The sequence below is a fragment of the Petromyzon marinus genome, chromosome 22, assembly GCF_048934315.1.
Source record: "Petromyzon marinus isolate PM22_M1 ecotype Great Lakes invasive population chromosome 22, UKy_Petmar_22M1.pri1.0, whole genome shotgun sequence".
Taxonomy (NCBI): domain Eukaryota; kingdom Metazoa; phylum Chordata; class Hyperoartia; order Petromyzontiformes; family Petromyzontidae; genus Petromyzon; species Petromyzon marinus.
In genome coordinates, this window is record NC_133688.1 from 16,905,991 (window position 1) to 16,923,396 (window position 17,406).

Sequence of the window (17,406 nt, forward strand, 5' to 3'; positions counted from 1 at the left end):
TCAACGTGTGATCGATGCGCATTCGCGATGGACTGGACTCATAAGAGTGCGCGGTGTCAGATGTTCTGACTGAATTACTTGTGCGGCGGATCCACCAAACCCTCGCTGCCTTCCACAGTGCTGGATTACAGACAGTCACGTGCATAGTCACCGCCTCCTCGTTACACACGATGAACATGGTGCTTTCGTATAGCACGTGGTGCTGTGAAGAGCTGCCATTTCCCAAAGCGTTACCTATTTTTTTATTTTAAGGCCACCGTGATATTGACGAAAGTGTTGAGTACATGTTTGCTTCTTTGTGCTTTTGCACCACTGCCAAATGCAGCAGCAGCATCAACAACTAACGCCTGCATGTGCACTTTATGTGTGCCGTGTGTGCGTTTTTATATGGACCGTATGGTATGGGAAAAGACAAAGCTACAGCCCTGCAAAATCCTCGACCAGAGCCTACTCCTCCACGCGGGTCAGACGTTTTGGAAGAGGTTGATGCACCCACACTTTACCCCACTTTTGCCAATCGACTTATCTGGTGTCCACGTGTATCCTGCTGGGTGAACAAGAACGGCTTGGGGGGGGGGGTGATTTAAGAACCCTGCACCATTGTTTAACACCTCCGATTAGCACGGTCGGCTACATACGGTGCGAAAGAAGTTCAGCAACCATACATACATATCCACCGCCCCCAACAAGAGATTGAACCTGTGACCTCTGGATAGCAGGTCACAATGTGCTAACCATGAGACCACGACAGCATCCCTGTGCTGTACGATAACACGTAACAACATGCTTCATAATATATCTTTCAAAGTATTGTATGTTAACATTAAATGTCGTACTCCGATTGTAAATGTTGTGGATTTGCTCTCCAACACACCGGTGTGCTGTACTAGTAACGAAGTGGCACGTTCTGTTTACGTGACAAACGTTGCCAATTGGCTGTGTCGGGTGGTGGCGTTTTTCACGACACATTTATATATTTACGCGATCTAACCCCCAAAAAACCCTGTATTACGGATTAAAACAATATATCTTGCAAAGAATTTCCATAATACCTGCCATGCATTCATTTGCTTTTGTGTTTGTGTTGTTGTTGTTGTGACTGATGTCTTTAGTCAATTACCTTTCTTATCACCGCCGAACAACGAGCGGTTTAATTATGTTTTCCCATTGTGCTGCTCGGCAGTACATGGGCTTGCACAGAGAGAGTGGAGTGGGCCCGGCCATATATACTTTGTTTTGTGACTTGGGTGACAGCAGTGGGTGGGGTGGGTGAGTGGATTTGTTGGAAGGGGGGGTGGTGGGCCATGATTGAGAAGCACATGTGGGGTGCCTTGCCCCTCGGTGTGTGGGGAAATGTGGCGCTCGCGGAGCTGGAGTACGTGGCATGGAATCGACAACGCTCGCGGCACTGAAAACTCTCTCTCTGGCCAGCACAGTGTTACTAAATGTGAGGCTGCGGAAAACCCCACGCGCTTTATGACTTTCGCTGCTCCGTGTGTCCATTTGGCACGTCGCATCGAGCTGCTCGCGTGCGTTCGAGGAGTTTTGAGCGCCGTAAAAGCAAACTAACAAATGAAAGAGTGCCCGTGCCTCGTTTAAGACCCACACAAAGTTGTGGGGCCATTTGCCTCGCCACCGAAAATGCTCAGCTGCGCGGGATTGTATTGCGTCGCGCAGTGCGTTAAAGTGACAAGGACTCGTATCGCTCACTGCGGGCTGGATTACATTCAGACAAAGACAAAGATCCCCCCCGTATAGCCTTAACAGACTGTTGGGGCAAGTGCTGTTAGCGGGCACCTACGAAGGCCGGAACGGCACACGAGGGGGTAGGTGGCCAGCATCACGCCCGACCGTCTTTGTCTCCGGGCCGAGTCGACCTAGGGGAGGCTCAGGACCGGTTCATAAAATCGCCACCGGTGTTGGCCGTGAGCGGGAATCGAACTCGGGTCACCGGGGTTCGTGGCGCAGCGTAGCCCGAACCCCAGTGACGGATTGTCCTCGGAGCACAAGTAGCTACACAAGTAGTAGCTACTACACGTGTAGTAGCTTGTGTAGTAGTTACTACTTGTGTAGTAGCTACTACTTGTGTAGTAGCTACTACACGTGTAGTAACTACTACTAGCTACTACAAGTGTAGTAGCTTGTGTAGTAGCTACTACTTGTGTAGTAGTTACTACTTGTGTAGTAGCTACTACTTGTGTAGTAGCTACTACACGTGTAGTAACTACTACTAGTTACTACAAGTGTAGTAGCTACTACACGTGCTACGGGCCCCACACTTTCAAGGGCCCCGCGCTAAATGCTTTCAAGCTATCAATTCCGTTTGAGTGATTCTGCGCTTGCTCTATTACTATAGTACTATACCGCCTTAAACTTTTACGAACGACTGGGTGTTTACGGTTAGCGATTTGTCGTATTATCTGGCCGTATAGAAAATGAAAAAACACAATGACTTTACTATGCAAGTAAAAAAACTATTGTTCTAATATTTACGTGTTTTTGTTTGTTTGTTTGATTTAGGGCCCCTTTATAACATCATGCTACAGGCCCCGCACTGGCTAACCCGCCACAACTGCCGCTCCCCACAACACGAGCGAGAGCGCGCCTGTTGTCGACTCGAAGAACAGCGTGACCATCTCGAATGCTCGCAGTCAAGAGGCGAGTTAATAGGCACAACAACAACAAGAAACCCACCCCGTGGTGCACACGAGAGAGCCGCCGACAGTCGCGGCGGTCGCTATTCGCCAGTAAAGCCCCACGGGATAAGCTCGCACATGTGCCGCTCCAGGAGGACAGTGGCTGTGTTATCACCGTCTCTGAGTCACACATGTGCCCGGTCGGCGGTGGCTAAGAGGCACGTAAAGTTGGCAGTGAAACGATACACTGGAACGTCGCTGCGTTGGTTTTTTTTTGGAGGTCGCGGTTGTGTCGCGTTGAAGCTTCGCCGATGAATTTTCGGGGCTGTGCAAAACCCAGGACACTTTTCATCCAGGCAAATGCGGAGCACAGACTAAGCGTTACTAACCTCAGGTTAAAACTAACAACATCTTTAAGAATCACATTTTAAAGACAAACAACATCGTGCTAAATTTTGATTTAAAGCTTTCGTGACTGCAGTAATTCATATTCATCATCATGATGATGACCGTTTGAGTTATGGTCGAAACGTCGTGAGAATTTTTTTTATTGTTTTATATATATTTTGTTATTTTGTTGTTTCTCTTCAACGTGACTTTACCGAAAAAACTAAGAATATGAACATCGTGCTATTTTAAAAAAAATTACAATATTTTTTGTTCACTTAAATATTATCAATACAGTGAGGGAAAAAAGTATTTGATCCCCTGCTGATTTTGTACGTTTGCCCACTGACAAAGAAATGATCAGTCTATAATTTTAATGGTAGGTTTATTTGAATCGTGAGCGACAAAATAACAACAAAAAAATCCAGAAAAACGCATGTCAAACATGTTATAAATTGATTTGCATTTTAATGAGGGAAACAAGTATTTGACCCCCTCTCAATCAGAAAGATGTCTGGCTCTCAGGTGTCTTTTATACAGGTAACGAGCTGAGATTAGGAGCACACTCTTAAGGGGAGTGCTCCTAATCTCAGCTTGTTACCTGTATAAAAGGCACCTGTCCATAGAAGCAATCAATCAATCAGATTCCAAACTCTCCACCATGGCCAAGATCAAAGAGCTCTCCAAGGATGTCAGGGACAAGATTGTAGACCTACACAAGGCTGGAATGGGCTACAAGACCATTGCCAAGCAGCTTGGTGAGAAAGTGACAACAGTTGGTGCGATTATTCGCAAATGGAAGAAACACAAAAGAACTGTCAATCTCCCTCGGCCTGGGGCTCCATGCAAGATCTCACCTCGTGGAGTTGCAATGATCATGAGAATGGGGAGGAATCAGCCCAGAACTACACGGGAGGATCTTTTAAATGATCTCAAGGCAGCTGGGACCATAGTCACCAAGAAAACAATTGGTAACACACTACGCCATGAAGGACTGAAATCCTGCAGCGCCCGCAAGGTCCCCCTGCTCAAGAAAGCACATATACATGCCTGTCTGAAGTTCGCCAATGAACATCTGAATGATTCAGAAGACAACTGGGTGAACGTGTTGTGGTCAGATGAGACCAAAATTGAGCTCTTTGGCATCAACTCGATTCGCCGTGTTTGGAGGAGGAGGAATGCTGCCTATGACCCCAAGAACAGCATCCCCACCGTCAAACATGGAGGCGGAAACATTATGCTTTGGGGGTGTTTTTATGCTAAGGGGACAGGACAACTTCACCGCATCAAAGGGACGATGGACGGGACCATGTACCGTCAAATCTTGGGTGAGAACATCCTTCCCTCAGCCAGGGCATTGAAAATGGGTCGTGGATGGGTATTCCAGCATGACAATGACCCAAAACACACGGCCAAGGCAACAAAGGAGCAGCTCAAGAAGAAGCACATTAAGGTCCTCGAGTGGCCTAGCCAGTCTCCAGACCTTAATCCCATAGAAAATCTGTGGAGGGAGCTGAAGGATCGAGTTGCCAAACGTCAGCCTCGAAACCTTAATGACTTGGAGAAGATCTGCAAAGAGGAGTGGGACAAAATCCCTCCTGATATGTGTGCAAACCTGGTGGCCAACTACAAGAAACGTCTGACCTCTGTAATTGCCAACAAGGGTTTTGCCAACAAGTACTAAGTCATGTTTTGCAGAGGGGTCAAATACTTTTTTCCATCATTAATATGCAAATCAATTTATAACATTTTTGACATGCGTTTTTCTGAATTGTTTTGTTGTTATTCTGTCTCTCACTGTTAAAATAAACCTGGCATTAAAATTACAGACTGATCATTTCTTTGTCAGTGGGCAAACGTACAAAATCAGCAGGGGATCAAATACTTTTTTCCCTCACTGTACATGCTCCTCAAACTATCCTCGATTCGAGTGATAAAGCACCGTCAATTCACTGCTCAGTTCCCGAAGAAGCTCCCAAGCATGTGGAGCGGAACGTCGGACACTGTGCAGAACCGCATGCGGTAACAGCTCCGGAAACATCGGACAGCTAATGCTGGAACGGGAACATGATACGCAAGAGTAGATCCCTCTACGGTTTTGACATGGCCCCATGTAAAACAAATAAAGAACTTTCAACTATATTGGGAAATGCTACTCATGTAACCGTCTTTTGCTTGTTTCATTTCATTATCAGCCCTTTGTCAATCCACTGCTGGATGAAAGCCTCCCCTATGCCAGAGTCACGTCGTGAAGGTGGATGTTCGGGATCAGTTTCAGCGGTCACTCGCCACTGTTGTTAGCCGTGCCTGGGAATCTAACTCGGGTTACTGGGTTCATAACCACTGCGCCACCAATCCGCTCCTCTCTCTCTTACCCATAATAACCTCGCAAGAAACGTGCGATCGTTATTAGCATTGTTATTTTATATTTATACACCGACCTCCAATGTAGCACTGTACATCTGGAGGCGCTGGAGCAAAGGGGTGTTGGAAATAATGACTCAGTAAGAAAGTGATTGCAGAGCAAAAAACTACATTAAAAACATTACAACATTGATAATGTTCACAGCAAACGAGAGAACGACCTTATGAAAAGCTATCATGTCCTACGATTGTCTTACTATGCATAGGAGATGCACATGTGCTATTCTTGTTGCAGTAGTGGCAGTGATGGGAATGGGTCATGTAGTGTTGTGCTCATCAAAATATGTGGCCTGTAAAACGTATTGATATGTATTCCTGTTTAAAGACAAGTCAGATTGTGTGCAAAAATAACTCCGTGGCCTATGAGATGTGCTTTTGCAGTTAATCTTATCGTTAATATTCGTAATGTCGTTACTCGAGAAGTATACTGAATCTAAGTTGGACCTAAAGAGCAACCAACGTAGAATTAGAAAGCTATGGCTCTAGGATTTAGTGTTACATGTTATTTATGTAGTTTATTGTAAAAAAATTCGGTCACAGTCCCTGTGATCACTGTTACGTTGCAATTATGGCTATATTTTTTGGTGATTTGGAAAAGTTTTTTTTCGTTTGGACATGTTTGTTTTGCTGTAGTACGGAGTTAGACTGATGGTCTAAATCTAATTTTTTGTGGTTGTTGTTGTTTGACTTGCATCCCACTGGGATATTTTGCACACAGCGTTGGTGTACGGTGCTTTTTTCAGGAATATTTTGCTGTTTTTTCATGGATTTTCTGTTTGCACAGTCACATAGTCACTTTAAGATGTTTTTTTTTGTTCGTGTTTTTTTTTTGTGGTTGCACCCGATTCAAGAGCCGAACGGCTCACAGGGCTATACCAAGATAAATAAACTGAAAAAAAACTGATGCAGGCGGTAGTGATGAGAAGGAAACTGGCATTATTTTAGGCAAACATTTGTAGTAGGATGGACAACAACGGGAACATTTCAAGTGTACTGTTCGGAAAAGTGGAAGGTACCTCAAAGAGAGGAAGACCTCGGAGAGAATGACTTGACGACAGTAAGAGATTGGTGCCAGAGGAGATGCGGTCATTACTTGATCATAATTGACACAAGCCAAGAGAGGAAAGTGGAAACAAATTACGAACTGTGCAGTTGGACACCTACGGGGCTATCTGCCCATGGATCGTGATCGCGACGATGATGATGAATGTTTAAAAAAAAACAAGGAAAAAAAACAATTCCACTAAGGAGCCACCAGTCCAAGTCGAGTCCGGTCCGGGGTGAGTCGCAATCCATCGCGTGTTTTGCTTTGCTCCGCGTGTCTACCAGGAGGAAATGGGCGGGGAGGAGACGGCGAGAAGGCAGGCGTGGCTTAGCATGAATAACAATCAGCCTCTCGCAGCGCTGCGAGAATCATCCCTGAGCGAGTGGAAGCGCGCGCGCGCAGAGAGAGAGCCAGAACTGGCGGAGAGGGAGCGAGAGAAAGAGAGAGAGCGACGGAGCGAAATCGAGCCCGGAATAGACATTTAAAAAAAATGTACAGAGCTACCAGAGAAGAAGAATAAGAGTAGGAGGAGGAGATTATCCAAGGAGACGCGAACGAAGGATGACAGCTCACAAACAAGCGGCTAAACAGGCACGAAGCCGCCTGGACTGCGCTAGCGGGCAGCGAATATGACGAAGTAGTTTTGGGTGTTAACGGCAGCGAGCGGGACGCGTTGAGGAGGCGAGAGCAAGCAAGATAAAAAGGGGGGCTTGGGTTAAGCCTCCGATCGTCAAGCGGGTCACAAAACAGCAGTGGTTGGGCGGTGGTAGTGGTGGTGCTGACCCTGTGAACGGCGGTGTTCTGTCTGTTATTGCGGCTGATGCTTTGCCCGCGGCTGATTTGGTTGGGTCTCACTCAGAGGTGAAGGAGCAGTCAAAAGTGTTCGACAAACCAATGGACTGAACGAACGGTGGCCAAGTACTTGGAAAAAAATTTGCCTGCGGTATTCCTAACCCGACCACCACCACCTCGGTAAGGCGTTCGGATTTTCCCACTTTCGCATTCGCTGTTTCGTTTAATGCGACAGGTCCCACGGCGATTGAGTCGATCGTTAAGTTATTTACGAAACGTCAATGAGTCGTTGGCTTTTTCAGACTAACGTCGCTGCGTTTTCGGTTAGTTACGAGTTGTACTTGTGTGTGTGTGCATTGTTTTCTTCCTATGTTTAACTGATCAATCGTCTCGTGAAAGTAAGTACAATTGTTGATACAGTACAACCCACCGCTGCCAGTTTATGGGGGTTGATTATCCATACTTCACCGCGCCTCGGCAGTGATGGTTTTTAGTGACCGTTTTAGATATAATTTGCCACAACTTATGTTAGTAGCCTTGGCCCGGATTTGAACTCCGGTTTCCAGGTTTGTAGTTCAGTGTGCTCACGCTCCCTGGAGTTTCAATTATGGAACAAAAAAATGCTATATTTGTTTATAAGCAAAACAAATAAAATCTACATCGTACAATATAAACAGTGCCTCTCACAGAGTGGTATTGTTTCACTCTGTTTACCAGTGAGGTAATGTCCAATTAAACTTTTTTTTTAAACCACTAAACACCCATTTAATTTTCTCACAGACGAAAACCAGTCCAGCAGAGACCGGCAGTAACAAAAAACAGGAGAGAGGGGAATAAACCCCCCGCCTCTCCCCCCCCCGGCACTCCAGTGACAACCGCTGTGGCTGGGAACCAACGAAAATAAAACACCGCACATCGAGTGGCCGAGGAGGAGGACAGAGGAGGGAGGCGGGGAGGAAGACGACAACCGCCGGGGAGAGAGAACGGCGGCTGGTGGGGAGGGCACCATGTTCGACCGCCTGTGCCCCGTGACGCGCAGCATTCGGCAGAGCCTGGCCATGGAGCTGAACGTGGAGGGAAACAGCTGCGTGGCGCTGCAGCGCTACCAGCCCCGGAGGCCCGACGAGGAGAAGTCCGTGGTGCGTACGCGACGGCTCGCTCGCTCGCTCATCCCCCCCACACACCGCGCCGATGCTCACACGTGCACTCGTGTCAGAGGCAGATGTCCCACGTATTGACTGACCCACAGCTACTGCTGTGTCAGAGGCAGATGTCCCACACATTGACTGACCCACAGCTACGCCTGTGTCAGAGGCAGATGTCTCACACCGTGACTGACCCACAGCTACGCCTGTGTCAGAGGCAGATGTCCCACACATTGACTGACCCACAGCTACGCCTGTGTCAGAGGCAGATGTCCCACACCTTGACTGACCCACAGCTACGCCTGTGTCAGAGGCAGATGTCCCACACCTTGACTGACCCACAGCTACGCCTGTGTCAGAGGCAGATGTCCCACACCTTGACTGACCCACTACTTCTGCTGTGTCAGAGGCAGATGTCCCACACCTTGACTGACCCACAGCTACGCCTGTGTCAGAGGCAGATGTCCCACACCTTGACTGACCTACAGCTACGCCTGTGTCAGAGGCAGATGTCCCACACATTGACTGACGCACAGCTACGCCTGTGTCAGAGGCAGATGTCTCACACCGTGACTGACCCACAGCTACGCCTGTGTCAGAGGCAGATGTCCCACACCTTGACTGACCCACAGCTACGGCTGTGTCAGAGGCAGATGTCCCACACCTTGACTGACCCACAGCTACGCCCGTGTCAGAGGCAGATGTCCCACACATTGACTGACCCACAGCTACGCCTGTGTCAGAGGCAGATGTCCCACACCTTGACTGACCCACAGCTACGCCTGTGTCAGAGGCAGATGTCCCACACCTTGACTGACCCACAGCTACGCCTGTGTCAGAGGCAGATGTCCCACACCTTGACTGACCCACAGCTACGCCTGTGTCAGAGGCAGATGTCCCACACCTTGACTGATCCACAGCTACGGCTGTGTCAGAGGCAGATGTCCAAGCCTACAGCAGCATAAAGTCGATCGATACCAGTGTGAATGTCGCAGTTCAGGCTGTCTAGCGTAAGATTTCCAACTCGCGCCACTGCTGACGGAAGGGTCCCCCACGAGGGGGAGCTGAAGGGAGTCTTCCGAGAGAAGGCACTTGGCCCACTCTTCCACACGGAGCAGGTGTCTTGGCAGATCAGGGAGTGCCCACACTTTATCTCATCGCACGCGAGCCTGTCGATCGCACAACTGTCGTGAATTATTTTGTTTTATGCGGCTGGGTGGACAGAGGCTGTTCGTGGGGGGGGGGGGGGGGGTTACAAAACGCGTTCCCATTGTTTCAATTCCCATGCCGGGAAATTGAACCGGCGGCATCTGGATTGCGAGTCCAATTGTCCGAGCGTGATGATGGACCACGGCACCGTGACAGCGTGCGCGTGGCGCAGAACAAAGTGTCGAGCGCGCACCTAGCCTGGCACTCGCGACTGTCGTTTGTTGTTGTTGTTGGGAGGAGCGGTTGACGAGGTCCTGGATTTAAATCACGCCCTGTGCACGCGACAATTAGCGGCGAGTGCTCTCTGAACGTTGGCATCGAAAACGAACGAGGGCGGTGCACAGGGGGCGCAGTGGCAAATACACGCCGATAGATTGGACAGGTAAATCTCTACTTATAGATGCAAAGGCGCAACGGACTGCAGCGTGGATTGCAGGACAGGCCAGTGGTGAAGATATTGAACGGGGTAGAGAAAGACGATGCCGAATGGTAACTGTGCTCGCGCGCGTGCGAAGAATGGTCGCGTTTTTGTTTTAAAATTGAGACTTAAGCGACGAGTGTCAGAGGAAAGCGCTTTACAATTCGAGTAGGACGTCTCGCCAGTAAATCTGGTTGCCGCCTGATAACGCTGGTCGTAATTACCGAAGAAACGTCGTACTCGAATTGTACACGTTGTAGGTATACTCGCCAATACACAACCGGTTGGTGCTGTACCAGTAGCGAATTGACTCGTTTTGTTTACGGGACAAACCTTGCCAATTGGCTGTGTCGGGTGGTGACGGCGGTTTCAACGACGCATTTATAATTCACGCTATCTAACCCCCCCCCCCCAAAAAAATATATATATACCTCTGCTATGGATTATGTTGGTCGTGAAAGCCTCCTTGCGTGTTAAACTGAAAACTGTTTCATTGGACCTTCCTTGCCAGTATCAAAATAAAAGGAGGTCCCATGATGTAGCTGCTCACCCCGAGCTCTCAATGTCCTGAGAGTGGCGTTGTCTTTGTGCTGTTCGCCTTTTGGCGTCCTCTGGTCTAACACGGTTTGAGACTAGGCTCTAAAGAAAGCTGTCTCTGGTGTGGACCAATCAGTTTCAAAGACAATGCCATCAGCATCTACTACCAGAGCACACTCTTTGACTTTACCGAAAGAAGTAAAGAGTATGGATTCCTGCAGTCACGAAAGCTTCAAATCAAGATTGAACTTACCAGAGCATGTTAATTTGTTTGCACGTTCGCCGCAAAGTACACGTCCTTAATGCAGACATGATTCCTTGCAAAACGGTTTCAGTTTGGTGTTTCAACATCTTAACACGACTGTATTATTCTCAGTAAGGGTGACACATATTCTCGTGAAAACTGCTTTGTTTGAGCAACGAGTCAAAAACAAAGGGGGGGGGGGGAGGGATAACCGACGCCTGCGTCACCTCGAAGCGACCGGGGAGACGCCAACTCTTTGGTTGTGTGCAATGTTTTTTTTTGGGGGGGAGGTGGTGGGGTCCGGGGGAGGGCGCGGGGGTGGAGGGGATTTTCTTAAGGGGCCATACATTCAGTACGTACGCATGGAGGGGGAATGCGGGGGGTTAACCCAAATGCGTACGCTTCCGTATGGGGGGGGGGGGGGTCTACTGACAATGTACGCATTGGAAACGGGGGGGGGGGGGCGGGGGTGAAGCCTCGATAATAATTTGTCTACATTGGCTTTCAAATGAGTTAAATAGTCCGGCGGTGGACTATCTGTTTGCTTAAACACGTTAATATTATTAATCCTTGATCGTTTCTGCGTGGATTAAATATCGGCCGTTCTATAGGATTCGGGGGGGGGGAGGGGTGCGTCATGTGTACGAACGCAGGTGGTGGTGGGGGGGGGTAAAAAGTCCGCGTGCGTACAGGGAGGGGGTGGGGGTAAAGTTTTGTCTGATTTTTTTTGCGTACGGACGAAGTGGATGGTCCCCAACGGCGAACGCGAGGCACCGACCGAGACAGCTGGGCTGGGCAGGGCAACCACCGGTGCGTCACTCAAAACCAAATGCCACGCGCGCCTTGCGTGCCTTAAGCAACAACGAGCGACAAGACAAAGGGAGTGGTGGCGCAGCGGTTAGCGCTACGCTGCGCTCCGAACCCCGGCCACCCGAGTTCGATTTCCGCTCACGGCCACCAACACCCGTTGACGATGATCTGAACCCGGTCCTGGGCCTCCCCTAGGTCGACTCAGCCTCAAATGAGTAGCTGTCGAGGCGTGGTGGTAAACATCGCCACTGGGGAGACAAAGGCGGCCGGGCGTGGTGCTGGCCACCCACCCCCTCGTGTGCCGTTCCGGCCTCCGTAGGTGCTCGCTAACAGCACTTGCCCCAACAGTCTGCGAAGGCTACACGGGGAATCTTTGTCTTTGTTAAACGACAAGGTCACCCGGGGGCAAAGGTCTCGCGGGGTCTCGGGCGAAGGTGCGGCTGTTTTAAAATTGTCACGCTCGCCTTTGCTTCAATCAAAGAGGGTCATGGTATAATAGTGCAGTCCTGCACATTACTTTTGCCACACCACCTGTGGGCGGGGATCGTAAACCAAAATAAGAAGAACCGTTAAAAAATCTAATTCGTAAAAAAAAATCAACATTTCAAGAGCCACAATGCATGTGGACAGGAGACGGCCCTTTGTAAAACAACGACACGGAGCAGCCCTCTAAGGAGCCGCGTGTGGCTCCTTAGCCGCAGGTTGCCGACCCCCGCACTTGAAGGGATGCTTCAGGGAGCCCCTCCACAGAAAGAAGGTGGTGTGTTTTTTGGTCTAATGTTCCGCTGCTGGCTAAGGCGTCTCGGCAGCGGTGAGAGCGTATCCACACTTTACCCCACCACGCGTGAACTGCCGATCGAATGACCCGCGGTGCGCCCATTCGCAGCGCCGAGTGGACTGAGGCGGCACGGGGGAGATTTAAAGTCGCGTGCGCAATTGTTTCAATGTGCCCCGTCGCTTTGTCTCGACCGGAAACCGGCGGCCTCTGTATCGCACGTCCAGCTCGCTTCACCGCTGCACGGTGACAGCATCCCCGAAGGAGAGAGAATGACGCGGGAAAGGCGGCGATTTAAGTGGAGAGGGAACCAGGGCAGAAGCTGACGATGAACCTTATTATCCCCGGCACTCTCCTTGTTAATTCGCAGTCTCATAATCACGTGACAGCCTGCCGAGACAAAATGTTCTTTGTGCTTTAAAGAAGATGCACGGCGGAAGGTGCAGGAGAGGCGGTTGGCCTGGCAGAGACGAGTTCTTGGGTTTGAAACTGGGCAGCCACCCATTATTAAATCAGGGTGTTGTCAAATCTAGTGGGTTCATGATCTCAGCCCGGTAACTAAGGGTTGCACGCGCAAAACAAAATGTATCCTGTTTAATTTGGTTTTGCGCTTCATTTGGCTCAATTCCAGACGACAATTAAAACAAATATCGGGTTGACTGCGAAAACATTACACTGTGACAGATATGACTCTGAAAGTGCTGTCCCCTAGTGTGAATAAGCGGTCACTTGAAGCGACTTCAATATAGCTTCCGTGGATATCCGCTTCCACGTGCCATTCTCTTACATGGGGATGCACTGCTCTGGGAGTGTTCCTTATGGATTCCTCATCTGATTAAATGTTCCCAATGGTGCCACAGACACGACCCTCCACTGCACAAGCGAGCCGAGCCAGGGCTGTGGCCATGTAGCCCGGCGCGCTTGAGGACTCGTAGGGTTCTTTTTTTCCACTGCAGATCCCGATCCGTGCTGCTGGCATCACTTGCAATTATAACAAAGATAAAACCCTGCCCTCGGATCTGCTTTTCCCCCAGCCAGATCCAGATGTTTTTTTTTGTGAGGTCAGCGTTTTCCCATTTCGATTTCGGCTTGGCAAATAGCCAGTGGGAAAACCACCCCTTACCGTTAGAAAACTAAACTGTTATACTTTTTTCAAATGTATATTACCCACGACCTCCTGTATACCAGGCGAGGTAGTTAACATCTCGCCACCATGGCGCACTGGTGCGATTCCGAAGTGCCAGTGGAAAAATTATGCGATTCCCCCTCCCCCCCATCCCTGGCCTATGCTGTGTAATCCCTGAAAGACCGTGTGTGTGTGTGTGCATGTGCCTGCTCACGCTGTTCACTTTCCCACTGACGGATCACATTAGCTGGGTCGCCGTGCGTGGGAGCAGTTCCCTGATTATAGGCAGATATACGCTTTGGTGAGCTGATTACACCCTGCAGGTGTAAGCATGTCTCCCCTCGCGAAAGCATGTGAGTCACTTCAAATGATAGCTCCCATTTGAGAAAGATATATCATTTTTTTCCCCTACATCGGGATGAAAATGTTTGTGTGCTTATGTTGTGCCGTGTGTGTGTGTTTTTATGGCCATATAAGCACATGCCGCATTTATTTGTGTTGTGACAAATCCTGCTTTGGAAAACATGCTCTCGCAAAGCTGTTGAGCAGCCAGATTTTCATGTGGATTTATTTAAAAGCGCAGTTGGTAAATTAGGTTATATTTTTTAATTAATCATAATCGTCGTCATCAGCCATGGTCAATCCACTGCTAAATGAAGGCCTCCCCAAGTCGTCACAATCCTGCGATGTTCCCCTGATGAGCTGCACATGAGCTGATTTGATGTTAGGTACATTTCTTCAAATAATATAATGAACATATCGCAGCAGATGGCAGCAGCTTTGAAGGGGGCCTTCAACCAGCAGTGTCAGACACAGGTAGTTCATGATTTTGTACCCAATTTGAAATGCCTGTTGGCGTTTGCAATCCTGCAGTTAGTGCTCGTGATGCTGGACCAATTTTTGTTGAAATCTATCTCATAATCGTGTTCTGCAGTAGTTTTGCCACATGCGGACATGTGCGAATATCTCGTCCTCTATAACAAAGGCTCCATATTATCTCTTCCTCTTTTTGCAGACATGTAATCTTCTCAGTGGCGTCGCTGGACTCGGTTCAGATGTCAAATTAATGTAATCCGCATGCGTGAGTTGAGTCTATATAAAGCCGGACGCTATTGCTTATTAGCCGACTCCTGTTGCGTTGACATTCAGAAGGCGGAGGGAGGCTTTCGAGAATGAAGTAGCCGAGCTAGTGGCAAGGGATGCACGCACGAGTTACTGCTATGCATGCAAAATCAACGGGAGGCATTTCATCGTTTTCCCATGGCGCAGTCTACTGCCTGTGCCCGCTCGCGTTTGTGGACGTGCTTAATATCATATTAAAATTGCTTCCTGCGTCGTCCGCACGTAATACGCGATCTAAGCTCCGCATTTGTTTGGATAATCCTCGTTTTTCGAAGTACGCAGCCGCAGTTTTGGTGGCCACCCGCGATAGGTTCAGCAGCAGAAAGTTGATCGTCGACATTCGCGAATGCAGTTCATGGGTCATCTCAAATAACAATGGAGTGCAATGAAACACCATCCACCCCATCTTTATCCACAACCCCACCACCACCTCTCCCACCAACCCCCCGCCCCGTGGCCCCACCACCACAGCCCCAACCATCTACCCCAGCAGAACACAAACATCTGTTTTTCGCTGTAGTGGAAACAGCTGTAGCCTACGTGCAATGGCAGGCTTGGAGGCTTTGTAGGTTGACCCCGCTTCATTGTTCTGCCGAGGCAACAACATCGGGGCACAGAGCCATTGGGTTAAGCCGCGTGAGCCTCGGTGCAGGCTTAGTCCACAGTAGCCTCATTGCTCATCCACGCAGCCGAACGATCGTCTGTCTCGCTGGCACGCGAGGCTGCGTTAGTTTTTTTAAAAGCCGCAGCTCCTACGTGCTGTGCCATTTCGATCTCAAAAGGTAACATCTTCTTGGAATTGGATGGGTGGCTCAGAGATCCGAGCGTTGAGCTGCTACCACTTAAATCCCGGGGTTCGAATCCAGACATCTGCCCTTTATTAAACGGGTTTCTCAAGTGCAATGGGTTGATGGTCTCAGCCAGGGCTTCAACGATAACAATTTGGATTTACACTCAATTTTGGCCAACTTATGGGTCTCAGAAATTTTTAATGTCAGTTTCACTGCCATGCGTAGTGAGGCGGGTGGGAATAAGCTGCCCCACAGTGGAGAAAATAGGTCGCTTGAATATATCTCAGAACTAGTTCTGTGGGATTCGCTTCCGTGAGCTGTCCTCAAACACAAAGAGTTGCATTGCTGCACGGGAGATCTGAACGGATACTCCAGTCCCATGACATGAGACCCTTAGCGAAAATCAGGATGAAATTAGGGGGAAAATATTTTTCAAAACAAGAAAACCTACCCATGCCGTTTGCCTAATTATGCACACCAGGAGGAATCAATGATCTGCCCACATGCGCTGTAATGTGATGCCGGGAGAGAGTCCTCCTGTGACCCCCATAGGTTAGAAAAAAAAATAACAATGAATAATTAATTCCCGGCTGGCCACCAAATGGTGTGAGACAGATAGTGATCTCTAAAGCCAGATAATTATTTTAAGGTTTTGGGGACTTTACTCCACGACTCCTCGAAGCATTTTGTGTGCATATTTGGCATCTTGCTTTGATTTATTTGATCGAGCACCGATTAATTTCAGTCCAAAGCAACCAACAGTCGTGTAAGTGGGCCCCACTTTAGCTCATCAGTGACAATACACAAAGGCTCCACTACAATGCAGCACTGGCAATGCGTTGTGCTCCTGATGCTTTTGTACGGTGGGGATATGATCAGGAATGTTACGTAAATGTGTTCATGTCGAGGTTTATGAGCCAGTGGACGGCTTCAAGAGTGACCTGTTGAATATATCTGTGAAGTGCTGCCAGCAAATGATCAAAGCAGACAGCGTTGTTGTTGGTCTTCGGTCAACGCTTTGAAGTGCAGACTCGAACGCAGACCCACAGACTCACATGGAGATTCATAGACTTACATGGAAACTTTTGCACTGGCATAGGAGATCCCCACAGAGCCACATGGAGACTGATAGATTAAACGAAACCAATTTTTATTTTGATTTAAAGCTTTCGTGACTGCAGTAATTGATATTCTTAGCTCTTTCGGTAAAGTCACGTTGAAGGGAAACAATAAAATAATCAAATATATTTTATGCTAAGAATATAAATTTTTATTTGTTCCAGGTAAGGCCCACTGAGCTACAAAGCTATTTTTCAGAAGCGACCTGGCCACAAATGATAGCGCAACGAAGTGTGGCACCTTCCTGTGCACACCGAAAGGAACCGTGGTAAAACGAAAGTCATGCATTTTGCTTGCAAGTGAGCCGGCCAGTTCAGCAATATGCTGAATGCTGACACCCGCTGACTGTGCCAAGCTGGCTCGGGCGGTGGAGACTTTCAGCCGGGGCTGGGGCGGGGAGGGGTTGGATCGATGGAGGAGAGAGACCGTGGGGTTGGCAGTGAGTGGTGTTTGTGTCTGGGTGGTAGTGGGCGGAGAGGAGTCGGTCGTCTTACAGCGGAGGCTTTTACGGGGTAGCGTAGTCGCCAAATATTTGGCTGAGTGTAGCCACGTGTGCTCCCTCCCTCCCTATCTCCCGCAGACTTTTTTTTGTATTCCCCGTTCTTTTTATCGGGACTCTGCTTTGTCGTACAACCCCGGCAATGTTTGCCAAAACTATTTGTTGTTCGCAGACGGGAACGGGAACGTATCGCAGCATTCTTTATCGCAACTTTTCAGTTATTTTGATAAGGAAAAAAAATGTATTACAAGGCGTCTCGGTAATTTAACATGTCAGTGACATTTTCACTCACATGTTATATATATACCCGCACGGCAGTTATATTAA

General features: G+C 48.7%; 1 protein-coding gene across 2 annotated transcripts in view; it reads left to right on the forward strand.

Moving 5' to 3' along the window:
* Positions 1-6,818: 6,818 nt before the first annotated feature.
* The window catches only part of LOC116944902 (ral guanine nucleotide dissociation stimulator-like 1), a 59,927-nt gene continuing 49,339 nt past the window's right edge, over positions 6,819-17,406 (forward strand). Inside the window, exons 1-2 of one of the 2 annotated variants that reach the window (XM_032958797.2) lie at positions 6,819-7,464; positions 8,154-8,423. In XM_032958797.2, coding sequence (XP_032814688.2) covers positions 8,292-8,423 — 132 coding nt within the window. In that variant the 5' untranslated portion in view covers positions 6,819-7,464; positions 8,154-8,291. Of the gene's footprint in view, positions 7,465-8,064; positions 8,424-17,406 lie in introns of both variants that reach the window. The other variant, XM_032958796.2, reaches the window with a different exon arrangement.